The sequence below is a fragment of the Augochlora pura genome, chromosome 3 (genome assembly GCF_028453695.1).
Source record: "Augochlora pura isolate Apur16 chromosome 3, APUR_v2.2.1, whole genome shotgun sequence".
Lineage (NCBI taxonomy): Eukaryota > Metazoa > Arthropoda > Insecta > Hymenoptera > Halictidae > Augochlora > Augochlora pura.
In genome coordinates, this window is record NC_135774.1 from 11,868,333 (window position 1) to 11,895,863 (window position 27,531).

General features: G+C 43.8%; 1 protein-coding gene across 1 annotated transcript in view; it reads right to left on the reverse strand.

Moving 5' to 3' along the window:
• Nucleotides 1-1,899: 1,899 nt before the first annotated feature.
• The window catches only part of LOC144468124 (uncharacterized), an 87,303-nt gene continuing 61,671 nt past the window's right edge, over nucleotides 1,900-27,531 (reverse strand). Inside the window, exon 3 of the mRNA XM_078177332.1 lies at nucleotides 1,900-2,011. Coding sequence (XP_078033458.1) covers nucleotides 1,997-2,011 — 15 coding nt within the window. The 3' untranslated portion in view covers nucleotides 1,900-1,996. The remainder of the gene's footprint in view (nucleotides 2,012-27,531) is intronic.

The window sequence follows — 27,531 nt, forward strand, 5'->3', positions numbered from 1 at the left end:
GCCCGCCCCGTCGTCGTCGTTCCCGTGGAACTTCCCGAAGAAAAATCTCGGGCTCTCTCTCTCTCTCTCTCTCTCTCTCTCGTTCCGTTCCCGGCTGGCCAAATAGAGAGAACCCTCGACGAAGCCAGCCGCAAACGGAAACGGTCTTTCTTGCGTGCTCGAGGGAAACGAAAGCGGATCAAGTGGGCACGTTCTCGACTCTCCTTAACCCGGACTATCGTCTGATCAAACTCATTCCGTGGCTCGTTCGAGGTCTATGTACTCCGACGCTGCGGGAAGGGTCCTCGTGATCCCCCGGTCCTTTGTATGCCCATCGGATAGATGTGTACCGACGGTAAAGGATCGCTGATCGTCGAAGTATGATCCTCGTATGACTCGCCGCCTATCGACCATCGGACGCGTGCTCGGACACCGTGTATCGAGGATGCCCGGATCGTGTTTCCTCCCGAAACCAGATGTGTATCTTCGACAATGCCGAACCCTGACGTCCAAGTGCTGATCGCCGCGAGTCCCCGGGTCCTTCCGCGTCGCTGTCCATCGAGCGCCTGTCCCTTGGTCGGCAGCGTGCAAACAACCGGCCAAGGATCCTCTTGATACCTAGCTCCCCGGACGGACGTGTATCCTTGGCAAAGGTAAGCCGATCACGGAAGTATGATGGATAAATTGGACAGTCCGACCCAATTCATTCCTTCGCCTGTCGAGCTATAAGCTGATGACGTGCCGGGGATAATCCTGATTTCTCGCTGCACGTGCACCGTACCAATAAATCTATATTTACTGCCACCATCATCGTCCAGGCTGTCTCTGGACCCGGTCCATCATCCGTTCAACTCGAGTCGGAGCTTCATCGCGCCGCTGTTTGCAGATACGATACGGATTCGTCTGATCTGGCCGCTTCCTTTCAGCTCGCCGACCAATCTGCAACTGTTTTCTCCCGTTCCCCGGTTGGACCCGTGTCTAATCGAAGTCTATTGGCTGGTCTACCTCAATGGATACCTCTGATCCCCTCTCGAAATGGACTGCTAAACGCGTGACAATTTTCTCCCGGGTCAAGCTGCCGCCGATGTCCCCATAAGGCTCATCCTCTGATCCGCAATCAACGATCAATTCCTCCAATCTGTGATATAGGATTGCGATACGATGTTGCACGCTTGGAGCAACGTCTTGTTGCAATTCATCCGTTGCACTGGCAAGAGGCTGTCCGATGTTCCGCTTTGGCCCAATGACTTGTATAAATTTATCTGGCGAGTCTGCAAGAAGATCTTGACGATTGTTCCTTTGTTCATGGACAGCGTTATTCTTTATTCTACAGCATCTATCACGTCTGCCACCGAATTGGGATGAAGCTTGAATGACTGCTCCGTTTTGTAGTATCATAACTGGGTTCTTCATTCGGGGCATTACCTCATCTAATGCTAGTTTAACGCCACCATCGATCATTTCATCAAAGGTCGAATAATCTTGCGATGCTCTCGTCTCGATCTCTCGCGAATCGGGTCACCTAATCCAGGGGTAGTACGACAAGGATGCTTCTCGAGCTACCCAAAAAGCTCGGATGGGAATCTTTCGGATCAGGAAGACGGCGGCGAATCGATCGTCCCGAACGTTTCCGGGAGCTGTCCCCTGTCATCTGACGATCGTGGCAGCTCCCTGGTGAATCCCGGTACGGGTTGACGGTGAGCCAGCGGTCCGCAGGCCCCGTCTAGGCTGACAGGGACGGGACGCTCGGCGCGCGGCATAGAATCCTCGATTTTCTGATCGACACATTCCGCGGCCGCGAAGACGCTTCCACGGCATCCGGATAATCCTCGGTAGGATCGTCTCGCGGCCAGATGCCTCCGGTCGGCGGTAGACACGCGCCGGATACGGTGCTCGGCCGAATAGCTTTTGCTCGCGGCGCTGCCAGTGGCATTCGTGCTGTCGGTGGCGCCGTTGCCGGTGCCGTTGCTGTTGCGTCGCTCGTTGTCGGCCAGCGGGGAACAATGGGTCGCGACGGCTAGGTCGCCAGGTTCTGCAACACATAATGACACGCAATGATGAACGATGCCTGGCTGGTGCGCGCGCCGGGGTCTCGTTAAAACGGTTAAAACGCCTAGTGCGTGAACACGCGAATTCACCGGCTCCCATTTCTGTCTCTCTGTGTACACCCCGCCCCACTGCGCGCGCGCCTGTCCCTGTGTGCGTGTCGGTCCGTCGAGTTCTTGTTTTCTGTTTTTTATTTGCCGCTTTGTTGTCCGCTCGCCTGCCCCCCTCCCCTCTCTCTCCCCCACTCCGCCTCTCTCACGCGGGCGACACACACGCGCGCGCGCTCTCTCTCTCTCGTTCGCGCCTTCTGTCTTTTTCTCGCTCCAGTTTTTTTTCTTTTTTTTTTGTATTATTTGCCCCGAGTCAGCTTCCGCGCATTGTTCGGGAATTAAAGGGACGTCCAACGGGACGGACAAAGAGAAATCGGCCTCTAATTCCGCGCGACAATGTCCGTTAACGAGAAACGAAGAATTTCTATCGACGAAACATCATCCCCCTCTAGCCGACGCCGGCGTTGACCCGGCCACACTCGAACTCACTAATTTTCCCATCCGCCGTTGAGTGGAAATTCATTGACGAACCGTGGGGACACGGCCGGCGCGAGAGAAGGTGGCCAACGGGGGATTGACGGAATGAGGACGATTCGTTGAGTAACGAGGGAAAAAATAGGGGACTTCCGGGGATTAAACGTGCGAGCCCGTGAACCCGATTGCGAGAATTTTCGTTCCGCCCCGGAAGAACCTCGCGCGAGGGCAAATAATAGTCCGGACTATTACCGACCACTCAAGGTCTCCCTCTCCCACCGCCAATCAAGTCCTACGGCGGGAGGAACCCGAGTCCCTGGACAGATGCTAGATAACCTTGAACAGTCGGAGATACCATAATCTCTTCCGAACCGCTCGTCCACGGAATACGTAATCGCGTATAGAAATTCTAGTGTCGCGCATTGTTCCCTGTATCAAGCGAAATAGTCAATCAGAGTGCTAAACGCGATGTAATATTTGCCGATAACATGCGCCCGTTGAATCAAACGGTTGATATTGTTGGCCGGAATGCACACAACGGTTGCAATAGTTGTCGCGTGCAAACCGCATCAAAATGGGCGCGGATACGCCTACTTAATTAATACTTTGCCTCCTATTGATGCCGACACAATTGAACAAAGGAAATATGTATGTAACGCAACAGAAATACGAACAACAATGGGCGAATCGTTTCTCGCGATGTTAATTAGAGGATTGAATTGTAAATTAGCGTCTGAACGCCGGCCATTCACGATTCATTTATGCATATTTCGCGCGATAAAGTGATTATTAGGCCGCGAATGTTCGTGCTTCGATTCGGCCAGGTTTCAACTTAACACTTGAGTCGATGCTTCCGATCACTTTTTGGTAAATATTTTTCGGTCAGTGGTATGTTAATTATTCACTTCTAATCATTTTGGAGATTAAATAAAATGTTATTCCATGCATTCCTATTTCTGTGATTTAGTGAGTTATGATCATAGTGGTGTAAGTATATCATTTACTGGCCAAATTTACTATTAACCCCTTGCACTATAATAACGAGTCAAACTCGTCGGGAAGATTTTATGCAGGCTCTACTAAATATGAATATTATTCATTTATTCTACACCGAGTACGAATAAGTGCTAATCGAGAGATAATGTAAGGGGTTAAGATACTTTATACTTGAATATCATTTCTGATAGCTATATAATTAATTTCACTCATCTTTTTAACATTTCGCAATTTATGCATAGATTACCCAGTAGATTTATTTACTCGGTATAAAACTCCAACATAAAACGGTCTACCGTTTATTTAAAAATATCTTAAGAAAACTCGTACGTCGAAACCGGAATAGCCCCCAAATTCCGCAAGGTTCGACGAGACGCCGTTTCAATAAACACGAAATAAAAATTCGCAGATGACCAGGTCGATGGTTCCCGGGCGCTACTACAGATAAACTGACATCAAACAGTTCGAGCCCGGGACGGTCGCGTAACGACGGTTTACGATCGAAAAGCCATCGAGCAGACGTTCTCGCTAAAAATAAAATTCGGCTGACATCCTGGGCTCCGCGAGCCGTGGAATTCATTTACCTAGCTGCCGGTTACCGATGATCGAGCGAGTCGAACGAGCCCTGGGCGCATAAAAATTCTCGTCGTCGGTAAGGGGCCGGGGTGGAGGGGGCGGGGAGGGAAATGGAAAAAGTCGATCGAAAGAAGGGATACGTCTGCTCGCCGACTAATTTTACAGCGGCGCCGTGGTGCAAATGAAAAACGGACATCCTATAAATCGTGCATGGTCGCGTGCGTCCGGGATACGGAGATCTCCGTAGCCGATCGCAATTTGCGCGGATCTCCGATATTGCTGCCGGCTCGTTTCGCGTCGTGAGATATTAACGCCGCTGGAACCGACCTCCTCGTCGGTCCGCGCCCGCCCTCCCGACACCCCCCACCCGCGGCCCCGCTCCTCGCCAATCTAGATACCCCCTTGGCCATGGTTCGACGTCTGCCCCCTTCGGTTATATCGAGTCCGTCTCCGGTGTTCCCGAATTAACCGTAGCAAACCGATCTGCGGTGGGTCAAAGTTCTACCGTGGACTGTACGCAATCAGCTGCTAATTGGGAAATGATTGGAGCCACCTACGCCGATACTATCGGGCCTCTAACTATCCTACGGACGGCCGAATAACCCGTGTGGACCCCTCCCCTTCCCTATAAATGCCCCCATAAATGCCAAAACGTGCGCGCACCGACGCCGATATCCTCTCTCGCCGCAATCGACCGGGGGGGGGGGGGGGGGGCGACCGACACGCCGGGAACCACCGCCGCGTTCCACGCCATTGTACGTCACGTCAAACGCCGTGACCGACTGTTTAATAACTCGATAGACTGATTTTATTTTGATTCGCCGCGCTGTTTGTGTAGTTTTACACGCGCAGCGTAATATTTGCACGAGCCGCGGCGCGGGGAAGAGAGGGGAGGGCACGGAGAGAGGACAGCGCGCACGGCATCCCCCCCCCCCCCCCCCCCCCCCGGGCTCCTCCGTATTTCGGTGGGGGATTATGAGTCACGCGCGAATCCAGATGATAAAATGCAGCGGTATCGCGTCTGTCAACACGGCCGCGCGAGTCTTGTGTGTGAACCATCGCTTGTTTGTTTTAAACGGGATAAACTTTCGGGCCCTCGGCGGCGAAGTACGATGCGCGCGAGCTGCGGATTTTCGGCCGGTTGTTTTAATGCAACTTGTCGCTCCGTAGCGGAAATGAACGCGACGGGCGCTCGATCTCGCGTTCATCCTTATTCATAATTTGATCGGCCGTTTCGAGGGATGTTTAATTAGCTCGCGTGTTAATCAGCTTGAGCTTTTAAAATCACACGGATACGCAGGGAAATCGTAACTTTCCAATAGGAACGTCGGCTTAAATCGATTACCGTGCGTTTCGTTTGGGTATTTCGGGGGTGATTATTATTTGTAAATACAACCAATATCTTCTTTTTTTTGAAAAATTGCTATTCCGATTTTCTGTTTGTCGTACACGCGTAGCAATTTTTATACGAATGTTTATTTTTTGAGTTTGCTTTGGCAAAGCCGAAAAATATTTTATCTGGTTTTTGTATGTATTTTATATTCTCGGAGAAAATATATTTTATAAGATGAACTGTAGAGATATTCAGGGTGTTACTTATACCAGAATTTTATATAAAAATAGACCTAACCGTAGATGTAGAACCAAATTCTTGAACTTCAAATCTGAGGAAGTGGAAATGTTGAGCCATGATCAAATATCTTATATATCGAAGATTTAATCACGTATAAAAATGTTATTCTGTGTATTCCACTAATTATTTGCATATAAAATTACGTATTAGTTTCCTACATAGATTATAGAATATCTCATATAATAATTTATGACAAGCAAACAAAAGACAATTCACTCTTTATCTAAAAACATTATTATAATAAAACCCGGAGATAAAAACTTGACAATTCCTTTAAAACTTCTCCAAAAATGATAGGCATCTAATCAATTTCTTGAATCAATATTATATAACAATCCTTGTCGAATTATTGTTGAAAACAAATATTATTGAATTTCTAGGTCTATTAATAGAAATCCACAAAATATAACGTTAATAAAATGTTAGATCGAGGCAACGAGTTCCTTAAAGACAGCGAATTTCGTTTTATTTTCCCGGAAAAGTTAAGTTTCAGCGTTGCATTATTTTACAAAATAGTACCACGAAAATGCTTGTTTGCATAACGAAAGCGTCTCGCGTGGAACACGTTCGCCTGTAACCATTTAAATTTCAAAGAGCCGCGTTAAGTGGCCGCGAGTGATGCCCGGCGTACGTCTTTCAGTTTTATTGGTCGCGTTGCGTCGCGCCAACTATTCGTTGCGTAAATAATGGCCGGGTAGATATTCATCTTGCACAAAGAGAGGCAAGATATATACGTGTACGTATATATATATATGTATATGTACAGCGCTCGGTTGACTGGAATCAAGCGTTTAATTTCCGAATGGCGCGGGCGACGGTATTTTCAGCTTTGAAGGCGGAGCAACGTTTGTAGTATCCTGCGCGGACAAATTGGTTTGATAATATTGGATGGTGACAAACTCCTTTACCGATACCACGAAAATGGTGTCCATCAAAATTGGCCACTTCACAAGAACGCTGGCTCGCGCGTACGCGAGCGAGCGAGCGAGCAAGCACGAGCCCTGTATCTTGTTCCCCTTTATATTCGCGCGAGCCGGCAGTTTCCTTTTGCGCGGCCGGTGTAATTTCATGAAAGATCAGAGGCGGCGAATTAAAGAATCTCCTTTGACCGTGGACTGGCAAAGGGCCCGTCGCCCGGAATACCTAATCGGCATAAATATTTACCGTCGCGAGATATCCCGTCCTCTCGCAATTTTTCCTCCGGCCGGATAAATGTTTTATGAGGCTGCTAATCAAACGAAAGGACTCACCCTCCCGCGGCGAGGAGCGGAGAGAGAGGGGGCTGGGGAGACGCGCGGAGCCCCGGTATCGGGCCATCACGAGCTTCGAAATCGTTTAAAGATACCCCGCGGCGTTCGTGAAAATTTCAGGCCGGCCTCCCGCACCGCCCCGGCTGAGCACATATTCGACTCATGAATTCGTGACGAGCCTGTCCGCGCACCCCGTTAAAACCGACCCGGCGAACCGGCGGCAGCGGCGGCAAGAAAACGAAGGGGAATATGCCTTTCCCGGCCAGACACGATGCTCACTTTTCCTACGCTTGTTTCAATCCCGCCGCGAAGAATAATACGACCCAACTTTTTGAATTTTAATGCCTGCTCCGTTATTTAGTTAGCCGGGTCTCGTGATTCTAAGACGGCCTGTTATTTTATATTATCTGCTACGTTTACTGTACAGTTTCCATAAACTTTTGCATTGGCTTCAAACTCGCGATTATATTAATTACGATCGTATACATTGCAGAATATTATTAGAAAATTCATGAGGTTTCATTTTATCACTGTGCAGTTCTGATAAGGAATTTGCAATTATTTTAGCTATATTGTTGCATGATTTTTAAGAACATTCGATGGTAGATTTCATTTTATTAACGTGTAATTCTGATAAAGAACTTTCATTTAGCATGGCTACTGTATTTGTTGTATGATTTTTATGAACATTTGATGGTACGTATCATTTCATCAATGTACAGTTCTAACAAAAATACAGCAGCTTTCCTGGCTACTTTTATTGTGCAATTATAAAAAAAATTCTTAGAGAAATTTTATTTTGGCATAAAAAAATTCTAATGGAAATATGGTAATTTTCGAGCTGTTACATTCGTTGTACGAATTTTATAAACAGTATGCGCAACGTTTTTTATTTATTAATACGAGTTTTATTCGAACGCGGTTCTAATAGAACAATGGTAATTTCTGACCGCTGTTGCGCGCATTTTATTCGTTTTAAAAAAATTGGGTGACGCGGTTCGTTTCATTGAAACGTAGATGGCCCATAGGCAATTGCAATTTTCCTATGCAATGTTCTATGCATTGTCCATTTTATTCAACAACCGGCGCGTTAGCTTCCGGGTAGCTTCATTGTTTCGTCCACGAGTGATGTAGTATACCGCAAATACTGCGGTGGAAAAGAGATTAAAAGACTTGTTGACCCACTCAATATTTAAAATCCCTCGAATTTCTGGTACAGGGGTTTGCAGCTTGAAATAACAGCATAAATAAATATTTTTACCGCGTCGAAAACTGTGTTGTTCCGCCGTGCATTAATTTATTTCCGCGGCTACGTGTCACTGGAATTTTGTTCACCGATCAAAGAGTTAATACACGAGTCATTTATGATGATTTAAAAGTAAAAAAAAATGTTGATCAGATTGATTTAGAAAGACACACACACTCGCACACACAAGACATTCACACGTGTTCCAATTTTCGAGAAAATCTCGGACGAATATTCCTGAAACAAGCTGAAGACTGGTGGCTATTGCGCCCGGCCCATGGCTGGCTCTATCCACTTACACAATTCCGTACAACAATGTTTGTTTTCCATCAAGCGTTCTGAATCTTTAACTCATTAACGCATGCCAATTTACCGCGAGCAAATAGTACTGCCAATGAATATTTCGAAATGATTATCATTTCAACTAAAAGCAAATAAATCAATTATATTTTAATACTAATTTTATTGATAGTAGAAACAATAAAACGAACTTACGAATCGACCAAAAACTGATGCTGCAATATTCACGATATATTTTAATAATAATAATAATAAGGAAGAGCAGGAACATACCTTACGGTAATAAAAAGTAATGCAAAAGTATCGGACAAACAAAAAACCCGAGAGAAACTCCCAGAGCTGTGCAACGTCGAACACTCGAGTAGAGAAATAAATATTCAGGCTTGTAAATATTTATGGACATCTTTTAAGTATTCCGCATATTACGAAACCGTGCGACTACCTTAACTGCGCAGCATCGATACAAAAAAAAAAAAAAAATAAAGAGAAGAAACGAACATTCTGAAAAATGTTATCCGAGAGGAGAGCGGAACGGGTTTATTCTCTTTAAAAATTACGAATTTCCATTCCGACACAGGGGCGAGCGCGCGCGTCCCCGTAAAAAAGAAAACACTCAAAGATCACCCCTTTTTTCACCCTGACGGATCAGAGTGCACCCTCGAGGGGGAGAGAGCGATAGCGGCTGATCATCGTCTGCCGGTTGCCCGGATGGAAAGGAGAGCACCGTAAAACTAATTGCGGCCGACTTGCAGCGGAGCTTCCGACCCCACGGTTCCCGGTCTCCTTCATTCCATCCCCGTTTCCCCCTGTGTCGTCGTTCCGCGAACCGACCACCCTTAATAGCGTGCGGTTATTACAGAGGAACGACAGGCGGGCACGATTATACGCACCCCTTTCCCGTTCTTCGCCATCAACCCCCTTCTCGTTCCTAATTTTCACCTATTTTCCTCGCGGCGGAACTTCGTTTGAAGAAAGCCCAGCCCCGAAGGGCCGACGCCGCCGTCGTCGTCGCCGCCTTGTGTTTTTAACCCCGATCAAACTAATCCCCCCCCACAGTTTATCGAGGACCGGTTTAATGAGAATTCTGAAATCTCCCTTATCCAACATTTGGATAAATACGGGGGAGGGGGGGGGGGGGGGGGGGGGGGGGGGGGTCAAGCGGCCGCTGCTATTTACCCGCCGGTTTTAATCTTGCGACGTTTCTTCGCCGCCTGTGTACAGTGGGTGTCTCAAACGGACCCGTATAATGACAAGATGGCGGCTGTATGAGTGACCAATAAAATTCGCGAACTCTTCGCAAACACTTCGCAGTTATATTAAGGTTCATGGCGACATCTTCTCGCGATTTCGTGGGAGCCTCGAGGTTCTTGTAATAACTTTGACTATTGTAACTCTTGTCGGATACTATGGATTTGGATATGATATACTGGGTGTCCCGAATTTTTCAGTATATAATTAGGTAGTGCGTTTTATAAATAAAAATAAGAGTAAAATGTTTTCTGATAAAAAGTTCGATTATCGTAACTCCTGTTGGATCCTGTGGATTTAGATATAATATACTGGGTGCCCGAATTTTTCTTTACATAATTCTATAGTGCGTTCTAGAAGTAAAAATAGAACAAAAATATCATCTAATAAAATGTCTGTAAATTCTTTGTTGAGAAGTCATGGCAATAACAAAAATAGTGAAAGATATAATAAAGCTAATCTACTAGAGTCGAATTAATTATAAAAATCCAAGTCGCTAGGATCAATTATCAATTTCGATCAGCAACAAAAGACCGTAGGCTGACGTTTTTGAGAGCCAATGAAAAAATGATGGAATCGTTGGTAGCCGTGCGGCAGGCTGCGCAGGTTTCGTGGATTCCATTAAAATACATCGGCCACTCTAAGATATTGCGGCGTTAAATTTGACACAAGTTTCTGCCCCGCGCGGCCCATGAATCACCGTGCCGCAATCATTTTAGCCGCGCGGTGCGGCGAGCTTCTTTTGTCTCCGGCGCGCCTCGCCTCGTCTCGCGTGTTTTCTTCGCTTCCTACCCCCGGAGGAATAAAAATGGTATTCGGTAAATCTTGCAGGATGATTCGTGTATTTCCCCGGGATGGGATGGATTATACTTGGAATCGCAGTTCAAAAAGTCTGGAGCACAACGGGATGTCTCGCGCCGTACTTTTCTATGCCTGATGCCCGTCGATTCGTCATCTTTTTTGCGGGGCCACCCATAATGTCCTGCTTCCTACCCACCGTTCCCCCACTCCGCTGTTTTGGATGATTAAAAAAGGACTGTCTCATATCCTTCATACCTTAGGCGACTCGTTAATTACCATGATTTTCTGTGTTGTAGGCAGTGTGCACGTGATTTGGAATATTCTATGAAATAGCGTTTAATTCTGCCTATCATGATTAGTTTGTATCATTAACAATATTCTATAAAATTTAGATATATTGATCCATGGATCTTATGCATCTGTAATAAAAGTGATTGGATAATGAATGAATGAAAGTAATTTCTGACCAATTTTGAAGATTCATTTTCATTACCATACATTTGAACAAAATGAGTTTGAATAAAATTTTTGCTTTAATTAATTAAATTACTTTAATTATGTGAGGATTTTAGTGTCCCTCAGTAATACTAACATAACCTCATCTGAATGAAATGAGATGGATGATGAATAAAAAAGAAACAATTAAATAGATTGTTCTCTACTATAAAAATTTAGCCCTGAAGAGGTTAACTTTCTGAAATTATATAAAGATATATACATATAGTATATATAATTTTTATAATATTTGATAATATATATATGTTTCACGTTTGTTGCAATTAATGAAGGATAAATGTAATTTCATATTTCCTAGGCTGCTTCAAGATAAAAATAAAATACAAAAGGGCTTAAAAATTACAAAGGTTACATTTAAACAGTGGCACATTGTTTCACCCATTTCGCGTGTTTCGCAGTTAATACCGAGAATTTTTATTTCGTGTAAAGTTCCGCGCGGAACAACGGCCACGGGGATACGCGGCGCAGTCGACCGGGAGAATTTATAAATCGCAGAAATTCGCGAGTCCGTTTAAAATCCGGTAGAATGCGGCGGCCGGTTTCGGCGAGCGGATTTCGCGTATCGGAGTTCGTTTCGGTATCGATGGAAATGAAACGTGGAAGAATGCGAGCCGCACCCCCGGGGGTAGCGGCGTAATCGCGCGGAATGCGGAAGTTTGTTTATCGGTGGAGCCGGGCGTGGCTTAACTTGCCGAAAAAAATAATTAGCCATGGTCCCGGTGGACGGGCAAACCGACGCGTGTCAAAACGTTCCGGTTAATTCCGCGGGATAATCGTTCGGGCAATTTGGCGAATGTTCGCGGGTCGGCACGGGCTCGGTAACCCCTTCCTCTCGACGGCCACGGCCCCCGGCCCGAATTCCGTGTAAATCGCGGGGGCAAGGAGGTCGGGTAACTTGCCCGCGCGGAGAAGAGAGAGAAGTTGTTCCACAATTACCCCGGCCGGCCCAGACGTCCGGAACTTTAAGCCTGCTCTAACGAATACCGAACAAAATTTTAACTAGGTGTCCGCGGGAGAGAGTTAGCGCCGCGAGATTGTGATCAGAATGGAAACACTTTTTCCTGGCCGGGCCGAGCCCGCCCGTCCGGGCCCTTTGAAGATAAACTTTTCAATAAAATGTCACGGCTCGGGGAGAAGTGTTTCCAAAGAGATACGATTAAACGGCACCGGGGCCGCCGCGGCGAACTCGTTGAAAACGCGGTGCGCCAAAGGGGAAACTTTTGCAAGATTGAACGGAACGGGCTACTTTGTTATACTTTTTGATGGATCGCGCCGCCCCCGGAGACAAATTTATTAGCCGGAAAAAAGAGCTCGCGCTGCCGGGCGAACGGCCCCGGCATCGAGAGATTTTTAATTCGGCGACATTGCGCGAGCTATTTTTCTTTAAAGTCGAGCAGATATTTGCCTCGAAATTATGATTAAACGCGGACGAAGTTTCTGAACGGTTCTCGAAAATTGGCTTTATCTTTTTATTGGATTTTTATGGACCGTGCGTGGTAATAAATTAGCAATATTTTATTGCGTTAATTGAGCGAAAAACATGGTTAATTAATTCTATCGATATCGCGATTTTAATAACGAAACGAAGCCCGGAATGTCACAAAACACAATTTCGCCAATGTCGCTGGAATGAAAAATTCACGAAATGATCGTAATATTTAAACTTGCAATACTATTGTGAAATAAAGTGTAATTAAAAATATCTAGCCGGTGAAAATTTATCCATTTTCAACGCTAAATATTTGCTTGAAATTTGAAAATATAGAAGCACGACTAACAGTGTTAATTTAAAAAGAAAATTAATGAAAAATACGGGCGAAAATTTCGTTGAAACAGTGTGTTAATATTACAGTTCTTAAACGAAAAATATTTTTGTTAGATGCAAATATTTTAAGGCATCCCCAGGGATCATAAATTTTTCCGAATTTCGTGGCCTTCCGTATCGCTCGTGACGTATCGAAATCGTTGAATGGAAAATGAGATTTTAATTGAATCAGTTGTTTGTTGCATAATATCTGTTTTTGGTGACGTTTATAAACAGCGGCAAATTTAAATAACATACGCATTAATTGTAGCGGAAAATTAATAAGTGCAATTAAAGGTAGCATGCAATCAAGCCCGACGGCGCTGTCCGAAAACATATTTAGCGATATGATTTAATGAATTTGTCGAATAAATTATCATACCTAAATTTGTACACAAAAGTTTGCATAAATGTCGGCCGTGTGTTTTAATTAATTTGTTCCACCTTTCGGTCGCTTTCAATACGAATTCTATCGTGCCTCGTGTTTATTTTATTCCCGTCTTCGCGTTCTTTTCACCTGTCTGCTTCTTAATTAGCTTCGTCCCAGCACGTATAATAAGCACAGTATCGCGAATATTATTATTAACGTAATTACATAAGCGAGCCTGCATTGGGAACCTGTCAGATGTGTTTTTTAAGAAGACGTCCGATGGTGTATAATTTTTCAGCATTTATAAGACAACAATAGAACCAGTGGCATTGCTAAATATTGTAACAGCAAACCCTTATAACAAACTTATCGAAGACTAATACGATTAAAAAATAATTTCAACAATTTTATTAAAGATCAATTCTTTTGTTGGCATGATCAATGATTCTTCAACGTTATGACTGTTCATTAAGAATGTGTTTACTGATACCGCCATTATATATCATCGGCGTACAGTTGCATAAATGTCACGACGCGATCGGGTCACAGAGTTTCCATTGCATTTATTATTCATATGTTATCCGTAAATACGATCGCGTCTCCCCGTCTCCTATACTGATCGATTTTATTGACAATGAAATAGAGATGGATGCCTCATTTGCGTTGCTTCCCACACAAAATCCGCAAATCCATCAATTCTTCATATCTCCGTGAAGAATTTATTTTCAATACCGTGACAGATCGTGGCAGCGCAATCCACGCATCCTATGCACTTATTCTTCTCGTCGTCCACCAAAATAATCTGAAAAATTATTTATTTATCTCTTAACTTCTTACGCTATAATAACAAGTCACACTCCTGATAAAGATTTCATAGAAGATCTACTAAATATTGATATTATTAATTTCTTCGAAATTGAAATCAAATTGAATTCTTCTGTTATCAAGGTATAGAAACGAAGGTGAATGAAGACAATACAGGAAACAAGATTTGTCTGGTCCTATTAAGGGAAATATTAAGGACAAATAAGTTCTAACCAACGCAGCGTGAAAGGAGAAGCATTAAGACCAGTGTACTCAAGTTATTTTATTTTAAAATATAGTACTTATTCCAAATTAAAAAGTGTGCAGCATCCTTCACCTCTTTACCAGCTCTATCACTTTAAGTGTTCATAAGTTATTATGGATACACTGTTATATAAGAATTAGGGATTTACAACCCCTCTTAGACTACTCATAGGTCTCAGTCTCAGTTCGAAAAAAACACAGATATCAAATCAGAAAGTCTGAAATAAAACCAAAGTAATTCAATACGCAACCTAAAATCGTTTCCGGTGCAATTGCATTTCCAAGCCGACGGTTATTACGTTACACTTAAAAACATATCCGCGGACGTATCGTGTTGCGCGCGGTATGATTGACGGAGTGTAACCCAATCAAATACAAATTCAAATTAAACGTACACCGCGATATTTCGCCGCGCTTCTATTTACTCGCATCGAGCGTCTCGCTTCCGCCTCTCCGTGCCGCCGCCGAAGTATATTCAATAATACATATCGGTCCGTATTACCCATAAATTCGCGGCGCATTATATCGCCGATCGATGGGGACTCTGTCTCACATCGGGTTATCCATTAATAAGCATCGTTCCGAGCGGAGATCAAACATCTAATGCACCTTGGTAAACCATCGACCGGTACGGTAATTTCGCCGCTATACTCTCTCATTAAACGCGAATTAATAAACAATGTTTTGTAGCTGGAAGGAATCGTGGAAGTTCAATGGTGGCCGCCAGTAAGAACGATCAAAGGATGGCCCTCTCTCGCTGGGCGCGGAAGCGGAGCAAACGCCACGGCCAAGTGCGGTTCGTTTCCGGTGCAACGGCGATATCAATTTGGCCAATTAAATGCAGCCCGTTTGTAGCGGGTAAACGCGTTATCTGAGCGATTATATCCGTTACCAGCCCCTTCTCTATCCCTGTCTCTTTCTCTCGATTGCTCTCTCTCTCTCTCTCTCTCTCTGTCTCTCTCGCTCGCTCGCTCTCTCTCGCAAGTTGCAAGCCTCTGGCTCTGCTCGTCGAGATGCCACGCTGGGAACACGCAGCCGCGACACCAGCCGCGGTATCTATGAGCCTCGAGGAACCGTGTTAGAGGTGAGCACAGTTGGCACTACAATCTCATATCCTGCCTCTAGACTATCCTCCACCAAATGAAACCACGGCCCGCGTGGTCCGCAAATATCAAGCCGAAAGATCGGCCCAAGTCGGCCCCCGACTTCTGGAGAACCGTCTCTCCCAGACAATGGGACACCATGGATACCGCGGTTCATTTCGGACCGCGGAACTTTAGGAGCTCGCAGACCGCGCTTCGCACATTTTCACATTTTTTCCGACGAGTGCCACTGCAAGTTTTTATTTGGCGAGGTATGTGGAGGTATTTTCTTTTTGTTTACCTTGTTTGGTAAAATTATTGTCGGACGCATGCTTGAATTTATTTAGTAGAAAATTTTTTAGTACATTTTTAAGAAGGACTATTGTCTTTTAACAGTATTGTTCTTGACATTTTGATAGTAGGACCATTTTCGCCTTTGTTTTATATTGTCTGAGATAGTTAGCTCGGGTCAGATTTGACTCGGCACCGCTTTCCGAGTAGTCTGATTCTCGACTGTTATTGCTAGGATGCCGGATCGTGATCGCAACTGTGCCATTGACGATTATTTGTAATAATTTCGGGTTTTGTTCAGTAATTTTTAAAGATATGTTTTTGACGATACTTCCTACAGATATATTAGCTTTTCTGGCGTTGCTAATTGCAATCGAAATTTATTTTATTCAATTGCCGATGATTGAGTATTTAATTGAATGTATTTAATACTCTAAAGGTCCCTTTTGATAGTTCAAATTCGCCTGCATCGTTGAACATTTTATAATCTTAATACAGTCAGTAATTTGGTCAAATAAAAACTATTTTCGTATTCTCTAATGTTACAGCTAATAAAAGATTTTTTCTTTTCAATACATGCGACCATTTACCATCCTAAAAATGTTGATATAATTGAACAATGCCGTAGAGCTAACGAAGTGACATACTTCAAGTGACAATTTGTTTAACTAAAAAATAACTCCGTATTGTACGACCGTCCCATAATAGCGAGCAAATGAGAGATATTCGGCGCGGTCTTTAATTGTCTTATTAAAAAGTCGTTTGCCTCGTATTTTAAAGCCGCCGAAGGAAGGAAAAGGGAATGGAAGAGAGATCGAATGGAATGGATTTAATTAGGGCTTGTTAAAAGAAATCCGATGAATACATATAAAAGCTGTTCCGTAAAACTGCTTCGCTAACACAAGAATTGTACAAAAATCCGTTTCATTATTTAACCGTTCTATCGGGGATTTGAATGGGCGAGCGAATGAATTTCACGATGAATACCGTTTAACTTTTGGACCGCGTAACGTACGGAGCTCCTGCGGTTTCCACAATGGGATTCGCAAAAACGGAAGTCAGATTGAAGCGTATCTCCATCGGCGGGATTTTTCGAGAGATCGAAAATAAGGGAGAGCGAGTGCCCTTTCGCCGGCGCGGATGTTTTCTATGTTAATCTGTCCGGTGGATTTACATACGCTGTAAATGCATAAAGTCGACGGACGGCGCGGTCGAATTCTTCTTCCGTTTTCCTTGACCATTTGCGAGCGGTTACCCCGTTGCGCCAACCGTGATTTTCCATACAGTGATTTCTCATACAGTAATTGTTCGCGTTATTAACCGGTGTTGCGTCGGGAACGGAAAGAACACGCGGGCAAAAATCGCCTGGGAGTGAACAACCGGTACTTCGAGGCAAGACGGCGAATTCGTAACGCGATAAGGACCGTTCCGTATTAAAACCGCGATAATCGGCCGCGACAATCGGCACTCTCGCCTTGTTCGCATTCTCCGCAGGTGCGCGCACGCTTCCCTCCCCCGGCCTGCACAGGCGCCGCGCTCCATAAGCGAGCGCGACGGTAAAAAATTAATTCTCTAATGTACCCCGCCGAGTCGAAAGTTCAGAATGAAATGTTATCAATCTTAGTTAAAGTTTCCCGTCCCGCCCGTGTATTATGCATTCGCATGCGCGATAAATGCAGAAAATCTGTACTCTATTTATAACTTTCATAAATCACTTTTGATCCCGTGCTCCCGCGAAACTTTCCCCCCTTCCTCCCTCCACCACCGCCCCGGTTTCTTTCCCGGGCGACGCGCGCGGCGATCATTCAATCTGATATAGCCAGAGGATCGCGTTCCCTGCATAATGCACTGTCTCTCCGCGAACGGAGCCCGGCGATTCGAGGAATTCGTTTTCTTACGGCGCGCGTTCCCGACGGTCTCGGCCGTGCAAGGCGATTAGAGAGAGGAGTTCGTTAAGGAGGCAATATCACGTTCCGCTGATTGCAACATTATTCCCGTGAGCCGACGTCGGACGGAACGAGCAATTTTCTACGGATTCTTGAAGGTCCGATTCCCCGCATCCATCAACGTCCGGGACCGACCGTCGACGTCGACGGCGCGCGGATTCGACGATTGCGTGTCGCCCGGCAATTCCTCGGCCGCCGACGCCGCCGCCGCCGGCTGGACGACTGCACAATTACGGTCGCCGGGAACGCCGCCGGCCACGCTGGACGCGATAATTAAAAACAAACTGTCGCCCCCGGGGTTGATTCTCTTAACGCGAGCGACGCCGCCGCCGCCGATTCGATGGGCGTCGTCCAGCGAGATAACACGGGGGAGAAACGAAACGGACGGTGAAACGCGCGCGGGAGACGGACAGTGCCGGGACGCACGCGAGCCGTATCTCGTTTAAACGGAATCGAATATCGCCGGAATCGGCGCGCGGTTTACCAAGAAATTAGATAAAACTGTTGCGGTGATCGAGGGTGCTCTCCGCGGATAAGTTTGATTATGTGCAATTTTCGTACTCTCGTTTTTCTGACTTAATGTGTCCCTCGTTTGTCGAATCGACGCTATCATGAAAAACAGCAGAATAAGTAGGCACAGATACAGAAAAGCATATTTCACTTGGAATGAAACGATGTGTCGAGCAAATTGTTTTTTAAACACTTGCCATAGTGTACACTATATACGTTCGCGTTTCACTATTTCAGCATTTGACTACAGCACTCATTCTTTATCGTTGTTCATTCTTCATTTTCTCACTTTTTATCGCTCAGATTCGTTTTGCATTTTAAAAGTATTTTGCGTAAAAGTATCTCAAAGTACTTTTAACACGACGAGGAAGAAGCGTTGTTAATCAGATATAGTTTAAAGCGATGATAGGCGTGCGAGTGGTACGAGTCAATGGTGATTCAGACACATAGGACAGGTCAAGGTGTGATCAGTCGAGCAGGCGGTGCGAGTGAATGACAGGATAAGTAGAACAGATAAATACATGACAAGGCAGGTAGAACAAATCGATACGTGATTGGACAAGTAGAGCAGATCAATAGGTGATCGGACATGTACGGGCCAATCTAGGATCAAACAGTGGAGCGGGTCAATGAAAGATCGAAACAATAGAACGGGCGAATGCGTGATCAAACAAGTGGAATAGGTCAAGGTGTGATCAGACGGGGATAACAGGTTAATACATGATCGGACAAATAGAACATGTCAATATAAGCTCAGGCAAGTAGAACAGGTCGATATATTATCGAACCGGTGGGATAAGGCACTCAGCGTGATTGGACGAGTATAATGAAGATGAGTATATAATGTTTCTATATGACTAAGTAATACTTCTGTATGACTAAATAATATTTCTATCATAACGTGGAAATTATCTATCAATATGAAATTTTATTATTTTAAAAAACACAACTTATTTACAGAGAATTGAATAATATTTCTTCCCACAATCTTTTTTCACTATCAGAGAAACAGAAATCGCTTCAGAATCGAATAAAACTTTAGAAGCTTGGTTAAGCCTAAAAAATTCTATAAACAATATATTATATTGTATTTATTACTATATTAAATTCCGGAGATTGTTCTTTTTAAATATAAAATATTGTCGAACCTGTAAAGCAACAAAGATATCCTGTGCAGGATTAATTCTTTCACCTTCCGCGCAACGGCTGACGTCCCTCGAACAGTGGCGGAATAAAATCGCATGAAAGGGCCCGTGCGCGCGAAAAAAGCCCTGAAATTGATACATTTGGACGGGAGTCATTGTAGTCGAACGCGAAATATCCGTGACGCCGATAGAATCCAATAATATGCAATTTCAAGTTCGAGAGCAACTCCATCGCCGCGGATCGATACGACCCAGGCCCGTCCAGGATCGGTCGGTGTTCCCGTTCCGTTCTCGTTCCGCCGGCTGCGACGTTAAAACCCGCGCGGCGACAACTCCGTAGAGAAAGAGCGCGGCTCCGGAAGATGAGCGAGGGACCCGGCCGGCTCGATAATCAATTTCCATCGCGGTCGATTTTGTAACTTCGTTACGCACAACTTCGGATCGAATACGTCGCCGCTTAACGTTCCGCCGGAACGATGACCTTTGACTTCCGGCCGACGTCGCTCGGTCGGGTTATTTTAGTCCGACGGCGATGGCCGAAGACACGCGGCGACGACGCTTTTCTCCGAGAAATTCGCCGGGAAGTCGGTGGTGCTCGCCAGATTGATAGCGGAACACGGGGGGCGGATACGTCGTTCGATGCAGGTGAAAAAAGATCGCGCGCGACCCGAATATCGATATTCCCCCCGGTACGAGGGCGCTCGTTCAGCCCCGGCATATGCCTGAACGACCACGATAACGACGATGTCCGCGTCTTGGCCGCGTGCCTGGATCTTCCGTCGAAATTCTCGAGTAAACGGAATGCGCGCCGAGAGAAATGAATACGAATCGACGGGATTTTTCGGGGAAATACGGGTCCGCCCGGGCCGAATTAAACTGTAGCGGCATTAGCGAGTCCCCGGCCAGTTTCGCCTCCTTCCGTTTTCCTTTCTTTGAACAGGGGAGATGGAAAGATTCCAGAGAAATGTATTTATTTAGGATGTTGAGCTAATAGTTTGTCTAAATGATGACTGAAGCGGCTGCTGCAATTTTGGAAGAGTCTGATCAATGCACGACTTTACTACTTTGAAAGGATCTTTGAAAGAATTATTAATAGAAAGGAATTAGAAAGAATTATTAACAGAATGAAATTAGTAGAAAGAATTATTAATTTATTAACCAAATATCAGAACACTTTAGTGTTTCACAGGAATATAAAATTGTAGAATATAAAGTTTCCATCTTGTTTAATTAATGACAAAAGTTACGACTACATTTCTGCTTAAAATAACGCAAATATAATGCGAAATCTTGTAACGAATCTCAATATTGAAATATTTCTTATAAATTATGTAAATTAAAAATCATGAATTATTAATCTCAGTGTGATTAGATTAAGAGAAAAGACAACCATGATCACACAGAGGCATTTCAGTGAACACCTAATGTCGATTCACCCAAAAGTGCGGTACAAAGCAATTGTGTTCGACCTTTGTCCAGATATTTTTTCCTGCGAAATCATCCCCTTTTTATTTCCGCCGTCAGTTCGATGATACCCGGCACAAGAGTTCAATCGTCCGTTCATATTTTTTCCATATATCCTGTCAAAACGGCGATTTCGAAGTGCTTGTCCAGTCGGCGGATACAAAATGTTACAATATCCAGAGTATAAAATAGATTTCTAAATCCTAGGAAATCGTGCATGGTATTTTTTAAAGTCGACCTCGTTGTATCCTCTCATCGAGTCGTTTTAACCCTTTTCTAAATTTTACGAACCAGTACTCTACGTGAAAATGGTCAAATTATATGCACGTTTGTACGTAAAATTATAATAAATAGCCTAATAATCAGCGAATTTATAATTTCAATTTTTCAACACTTTAACTTTCATGGCAACTGAATCTTCTCATAAAATTAAAATTAAAAATTCCATTCAATTACAATCTTAACATTCTCATGTTTTGCAAAACCCGATAACATCAGGAAGATGTGACAAACACAATAAACATTAAATTGCAAATATAAAGAAACAATTTCGTCTCCCACATATGGATAATATAAATACATGGATTAATACTTTGTTAATCTGCACGCTGGCATAAACCATTAACGACGAACCTGAGCAGTTAATAAACGATAATGACGAAAATGTCAAGTTTAATATTTTCCGACAATTAAGGACGTTCGTCGGGTAATTGGCCGATTTGTAATTCTCCATCTCTGAGGTGGATCGGTCGGTGGTACAGCCGCGTCGACGTCGCACAATCGCCGACGTAGGATCGACGGAGCAATTTATATGCTGCGCCCCTAAAGGGACCGCACCGCAAAGGGTTGCAACGTGTCTTTTGATCGAGCAAAGCTGATCGAGCTATCGAACCGGTCAGCCGAACGGTATTGAGCCGCGTGCTGGAACGTAACACGGGAATATTGCTTCCGGACGGAAGCTGGAAAACCGCTTCGAGATAAGAACGCGTTAATGAATTCTGTGCCGGCAATACGCGCGAGCATCGCGCATATTTTAATATTAATTCGAAACCTGGCTCTGCCTCCCGGGCGTTCGCTTCCCGGCGAGAGCAAGCGAGCGAGCGAACGAAAAAGAGAGAGAGGGAGAGAGAGAGATGGAGAGCGAGAAAGAGAGGGAGTGGAGAGCTCGTGTGTCGTCGATGGAGAGCGTATGCTAGCGTAATCATCCGAGCAAAGGGCGGAACATGCTAGGACCGCACAAAGGGTCGAACACCATGTCCTTTTCACGAGGAACATTGATCAAAGCCTGGGAAAACACCATTTTCCAGGAATATATTAATTTCAGGAATATTCGCTGCTCTCCCCCCTCCCTCGAACCGTTCATCTATTGTCTCAGGCCTTGGACAGTTTTTCAGGGCAACTACACACAGGTGCGTTCGAACAGCACCCGATCAGATGCAAAATGAAAGCCGGAATCTGTTGAATATGAAATTTCATCGTTTCGAGTGACAAAGGATACGTCACTGATAGGTCAGAATAAAATTTAATCCAGGCATATTTTAAGCACAAAGCTTGCAGAAATTTGCTTCACTTTATTTCATTTATTGGAGAAGTCGTATCTGATAATGTTTATTAAAAACGGTCGGACAAGTATCGCACTGCGATTTTATAGACTTACTGTAACAATAAGTAGATACAATTAGGAACGGTGCTAAAATCAGAAGAAAGCGAAAACGTGGATATATAAATTAGAAATTATTAAAGCTATTAAAAAAGAGAGGACGTTATGCTTTCCTCCAAGTGATGCAAATAACTTTGATTTTGCACTGAGAATAGCAGTCGAACGTTCGTAGAACGAGGACGATCTACAAGCCTGTAAGTAGAACAAGGCTCTCTGTGGCCAGACTAAGTGGAAATCAACCTGTTGTCCCTCAGACAAGTAGAATGAACCAGTGTTTGTTCGGACAAGTAGAACACGCAGTGTTTTATCGCGCAACACGGTGGCCGGTAGAACTCGGTGTTCCATGGTCAGACGGCTAACAGACCGTGACCGGAAGCAAACGGATTAACCGGAGCCACCGAAATTAATACAAGCCGCGCGGTTCTAAAACATCGCGAACACTGTAAACGTTCGAGATTCCGCAATCTTCTTACGGCGGCCGCCATTGTCGCCGAGGCCGACGCGCGCGCGTGTTTTAGTATTAATTTAACCCGGGGAGGCCTTGCGGGCGCGGGCTAGCTTGTAAACCCGTGTCGTCGATAGAGAGTACCAGTAGCATAATCTTTCGAGCAACGGTCGGGGGAACGCCGGGACCGCACAAAGGGCCGCAACACGATGTCCTTTTCCCGAGGAACGCTGATCAAAGCAGGGGGAGAACGCGTTGACGTGGGGGATCGTGGGTGACGAGAGAGAGAGAGTGAGAGAGGGGCGGCGGCGGGGGGATCGAGGGCGACGAGGCAGCAGCGCGCGGGGAAAGATATCGGGGCACGAGGCACGAAGCGTAATACGGAAATTTCGCTTCCGGCCAGAGGCGTGCGTGGAACGCGCGCCGGCCGCGACATGCCCGCACAAAAAGAACCGTGCGCGCCCGCAACGGCAAAAGGGCCATCGGGATTGGTTGTGCTGGAATTGTCATCAAGGGATTCACCCCGCGGCGCTAAAATATTTCCACCGGCTGATTTCTACCCCGGCTCGTGTACCATTCCGGCCGCGTTCTATCCCTTTTCTCCTGGGCTTCCCTTTATATCCCCGCCTAGTTTATTGCTGTAGCAGTCGTCCTCTCGCCCCACGCCACACGCCGCGCACGCCGGCCGCGTTATCAACCACTCGTGAACCACTGACGCTGCGATTTCTGAGCTTCCGATACCGGAGCCGGAACGCGTGCGTGCCCGCGTGGCCGCCGCCGACTCGTTTCTTGCGGTTATTTGCCGGCCGACTTCCGCCAAATTGTTTTAGTTCGCCCGCGCTCGACTCTACCTCCGCTCTGTTGCCATTGTCTGGATGAAGCTGCGTTCGTTCCGTATCCCTGTAACGTAGGCTTCATTGATCTGCTGGACATGGATTGTTTACTAAAATTGCCGTAGTCCATTTAAGGCGGATGGGAACTGGTTGGGGCCATTGTTTCTGGTCATCTATGCTGTTATTTGTGTTTTCGTAGTTAATGATGGAAGCCGGTCGAGAGGACATTAAACTAGCAAATCTGGTGTTGCAAAACACGATCTCGCAATTCACTTTCGAGATATTGTTAATTTAGTGTTTGGATCATTAATGTTTTGTAATAGTAGCGTTTAAAATTGCATCATTATTGTTTAGTCGAATAAATTTGTTTTTATGACTTGTTTTATGACAAATAGATAAATCATATATTCCTTTATTCCTATAATCCTATATTTGTTCATGTAATGATAAAATTAACAAAGAATTTTTGTATACCGCCAAGTGTTCTCAGTAACATTTGCAAAACATTTAAAATTAAAATGCATCTAAACTTAATATAACCTAAACAAGGGAGAAATTAATCTATTAAGAAAATGTGATGCAAATAAAATTAATAAAAAATAAAATGAAACAAGATAGAGCTGAAAAAATAAAGAAAAATAGATCAGAAGCAAAAAGGATAATATTGGAAGAAAAAGGAAATGCAAAGAATATTAAAGGTAAGAAAAACGTTGAGGAACGAGGAAAAAGAAATTTTTAAAGAAACAAGTAAACTAGAACTACTTTTTAAGCGATCGTTATATTGTATTTTTTAGATGTTACAGCATCGGGATTTTCTTACTAAAGGTAGCAAATAATTTATTAAAATATATAAATTACACTTCGGGAATATTTGCGTTGAAATTTATGTAAAGTCATATACTATAGTCATATATAAAAATGCATATCTGGCCTGTCCAACCAGTCCGTAAATATGGAGAAGTGCATGCTGCAATTTTGTCTACTTCTACCGACTCCTCTTTTCGAACAGTACACGGTCTCTTATTTTCGTGAATTTGTTTTTAGAATATCGAGTGGATGGAACATCAATTTCCGCAGATCTACCAGTAACGCAAAAGTGTCGACAACAGTCTGCTTTTAAAACTATTTTGAGGATCAAGATTCATAGTTGCATAGCATGGAATGGTCACCAAAATAAATTTATATAAGGCAGTAACAATGATTTAAAAATCTTCCCTCTGGTATGCGAAAATAAAATACGAGTCGACCTGATATATTTATATATTTTATATTTTATTTTCCCAAATAATTTTAAATAAAAATATTGCTACGATCATAATAGATACGCTATTGATTATATTTCCTGGCAATGTTAATTAGTATTCAACATCGATGTCGACAATAAGTTCAGAAACTGGATAAAGGGTTGAATTTATATGGCATTTTACAATTCTGTAATCATTATAACTGTTGTTGCTTATAAAAGTCCAAAAATGTTCAAATCTGGAATTTTTAATATTAAATCCTGAAAAACTTGAAATTAATTCAAAAAATTTTGGTGCAAAGTTTTTCATAGGAATATTATGTGTATCTTTGACAAAATCGATTCTTCATATTTTCTTCAAATATATAGCTTTTTAAATAATTCTACAATATCTCGAATCTGAATTCTTAAAATTAGAAATGTTATAGCTGTTTGATTATTCATAGTATTAAGAATCTAAAAATATTATAATCAAAATGTCGTCAATTTTCACGAATCCAAAAAATTCCTAATCGTTGAACTATGCATAAATAAACACAACAAATGCGACTGCAATTTTATATATATTCCACAAAAGAATCTCAAAGAAAGTTCGACGCAACGCACTTTACACCAGAATGCCCTCTTAAGGCAAATTCTATTTTGATAAAATCGATCTCGTCCAAGCATCACGTTCCATCAAGGAACCTCGGCCCCCACCCCAACATTCCTTCTCAGTTTCAGCGGGGCTCCTCCTCGCGATACCCGGCGACGGAACAACGAAGACGTATTACGAATATAAATCAGCGGGTCCGGGGCGCCGGCGGGGATGCCCGGTAATTATACGATTGCTCCGTCCCCATGGAGCCCGCTGATAATTTCCAGCGCCTCGAATCAAACTTCTCAATGAAAGTTCTCGCTCGTCTGCGGTCCATTGTGCGAGACGCGCCGGTCCCGCGGCTCAACTTTCCCCCGAGTTAATTAATTATCTCGCTTATAACACAGGAATCGCTCGATCGGGATCGGCGACGCGTGTCGCGGATCCTGTCGCGGAACCGTGGCCGAAATTGTGATCCTTAGAATCGAATCTAGACAATGGCCGACTATCGGACACCGAGGTAGTTAAACAATTTCTAGTATAACTTTGCGTAATTATTAAATTTTGCTATGGTTGCTGGAGTTAGATAATAGTTAGTAAAAGCTTTGTCGAAAGTTTGATTATTGTGGCATGAACAAATTATTCTAGAAAATACGATGTTGCTAATATAGAAAGTTCAATAGTATTTACATTATCTGGCGTAAATAATAAAATCACTGATAACACTGATTATAAACTGATTCATATTTCTTCGACAGTCGTCTTTGCAAACTAAGATTATTTACTTCCCGGTGGTCAGACAAGTAGAATAGGATATGCTCCGATCCGGTAATTAGGACAGAATAGTTATTTCCAGGAAAGTTTGCCAGATAGTGTGCAGAGAAGCACGGTGTAATCTAACCAAGTAGAACAAGACAGCCTTGAGTCAGACCAGTAGATTAGAACCACTGTAGTTAACCCGGATTCAACATAACAGCCAAATCTGGGAAACAAGTTTTGTACCCGTCATTGATCGTCCTCGCGGAGCGTGTGTGGGTTCGCTAAGTAGTATAGGAGTGGTATGTGGTCAGGCAAATACTGTACGTAAAACCTGTGGCCAGAAATTGCTAGTAGTGGCAATTAAAGTTATCCTACTTTTATTGCGATGGTGATACGAAACCATCTGTAGTTGGAGAAATATAAATGGAGTATGTCTATAATATATTCAGTAGAATAGGTTATGCTTAGGTCAGACGAGTACTATAGTGGAAATTTATTGCCAGAAGTTGCAACGACTGAATTGCAATGACTTTGTCATTGCAGTGCTAAAATGCAATTTGGTGAAATCCAGAGGTAATAATATTCTCACGAATTAAGTAGAATATGTTGGGCTTTGGTCAGACAAGTTAAGCACATAAGTCTGGCTGAAGGGAAGTAGAACAAAGTGATCCGCGAGCAAGAGAGTTTCGTAGATGCAATCTTTGATGGAGGGGGATTTAAACAAGTCAAGTAGAATAATCCAGTAACTGGTCAGACCATTACACCACATCGTCGATTTTATACAGTTACTTTAAAGACGAGTAAATCAAATACAACTGTAATTCTGTAATCACAGTCAAGCATATCTTAATGCAATGCACCAAGTACTCGGAAGCCCGGAGCCAATTCCAACTTTAATCTACTTTGCAAAATAATCTGAACAATAGCAAGGGGATCCCTCAAGTTATTACATTCTTAAAGTACACCTTATTGTATAATAATGTTTATAGAACGGGGAAATAACAGCCGTCGCTAATGGCTATAGCATTTAATGCGACGTTATATCTCTTATACAATAAAAACTAAAGTAAAAATACTTTGCTTTAAATTCACGGAGTTTTTTTAAAACTAAACGCAGCTGTTCTATATTTTTTTATATAGTTTTTCCATGTCTTTAAGTTTGTATAGTGTTAAAAAAAGTAAGAAGATTGCTTTAGTTTTAATTGAATAAAATCATCGA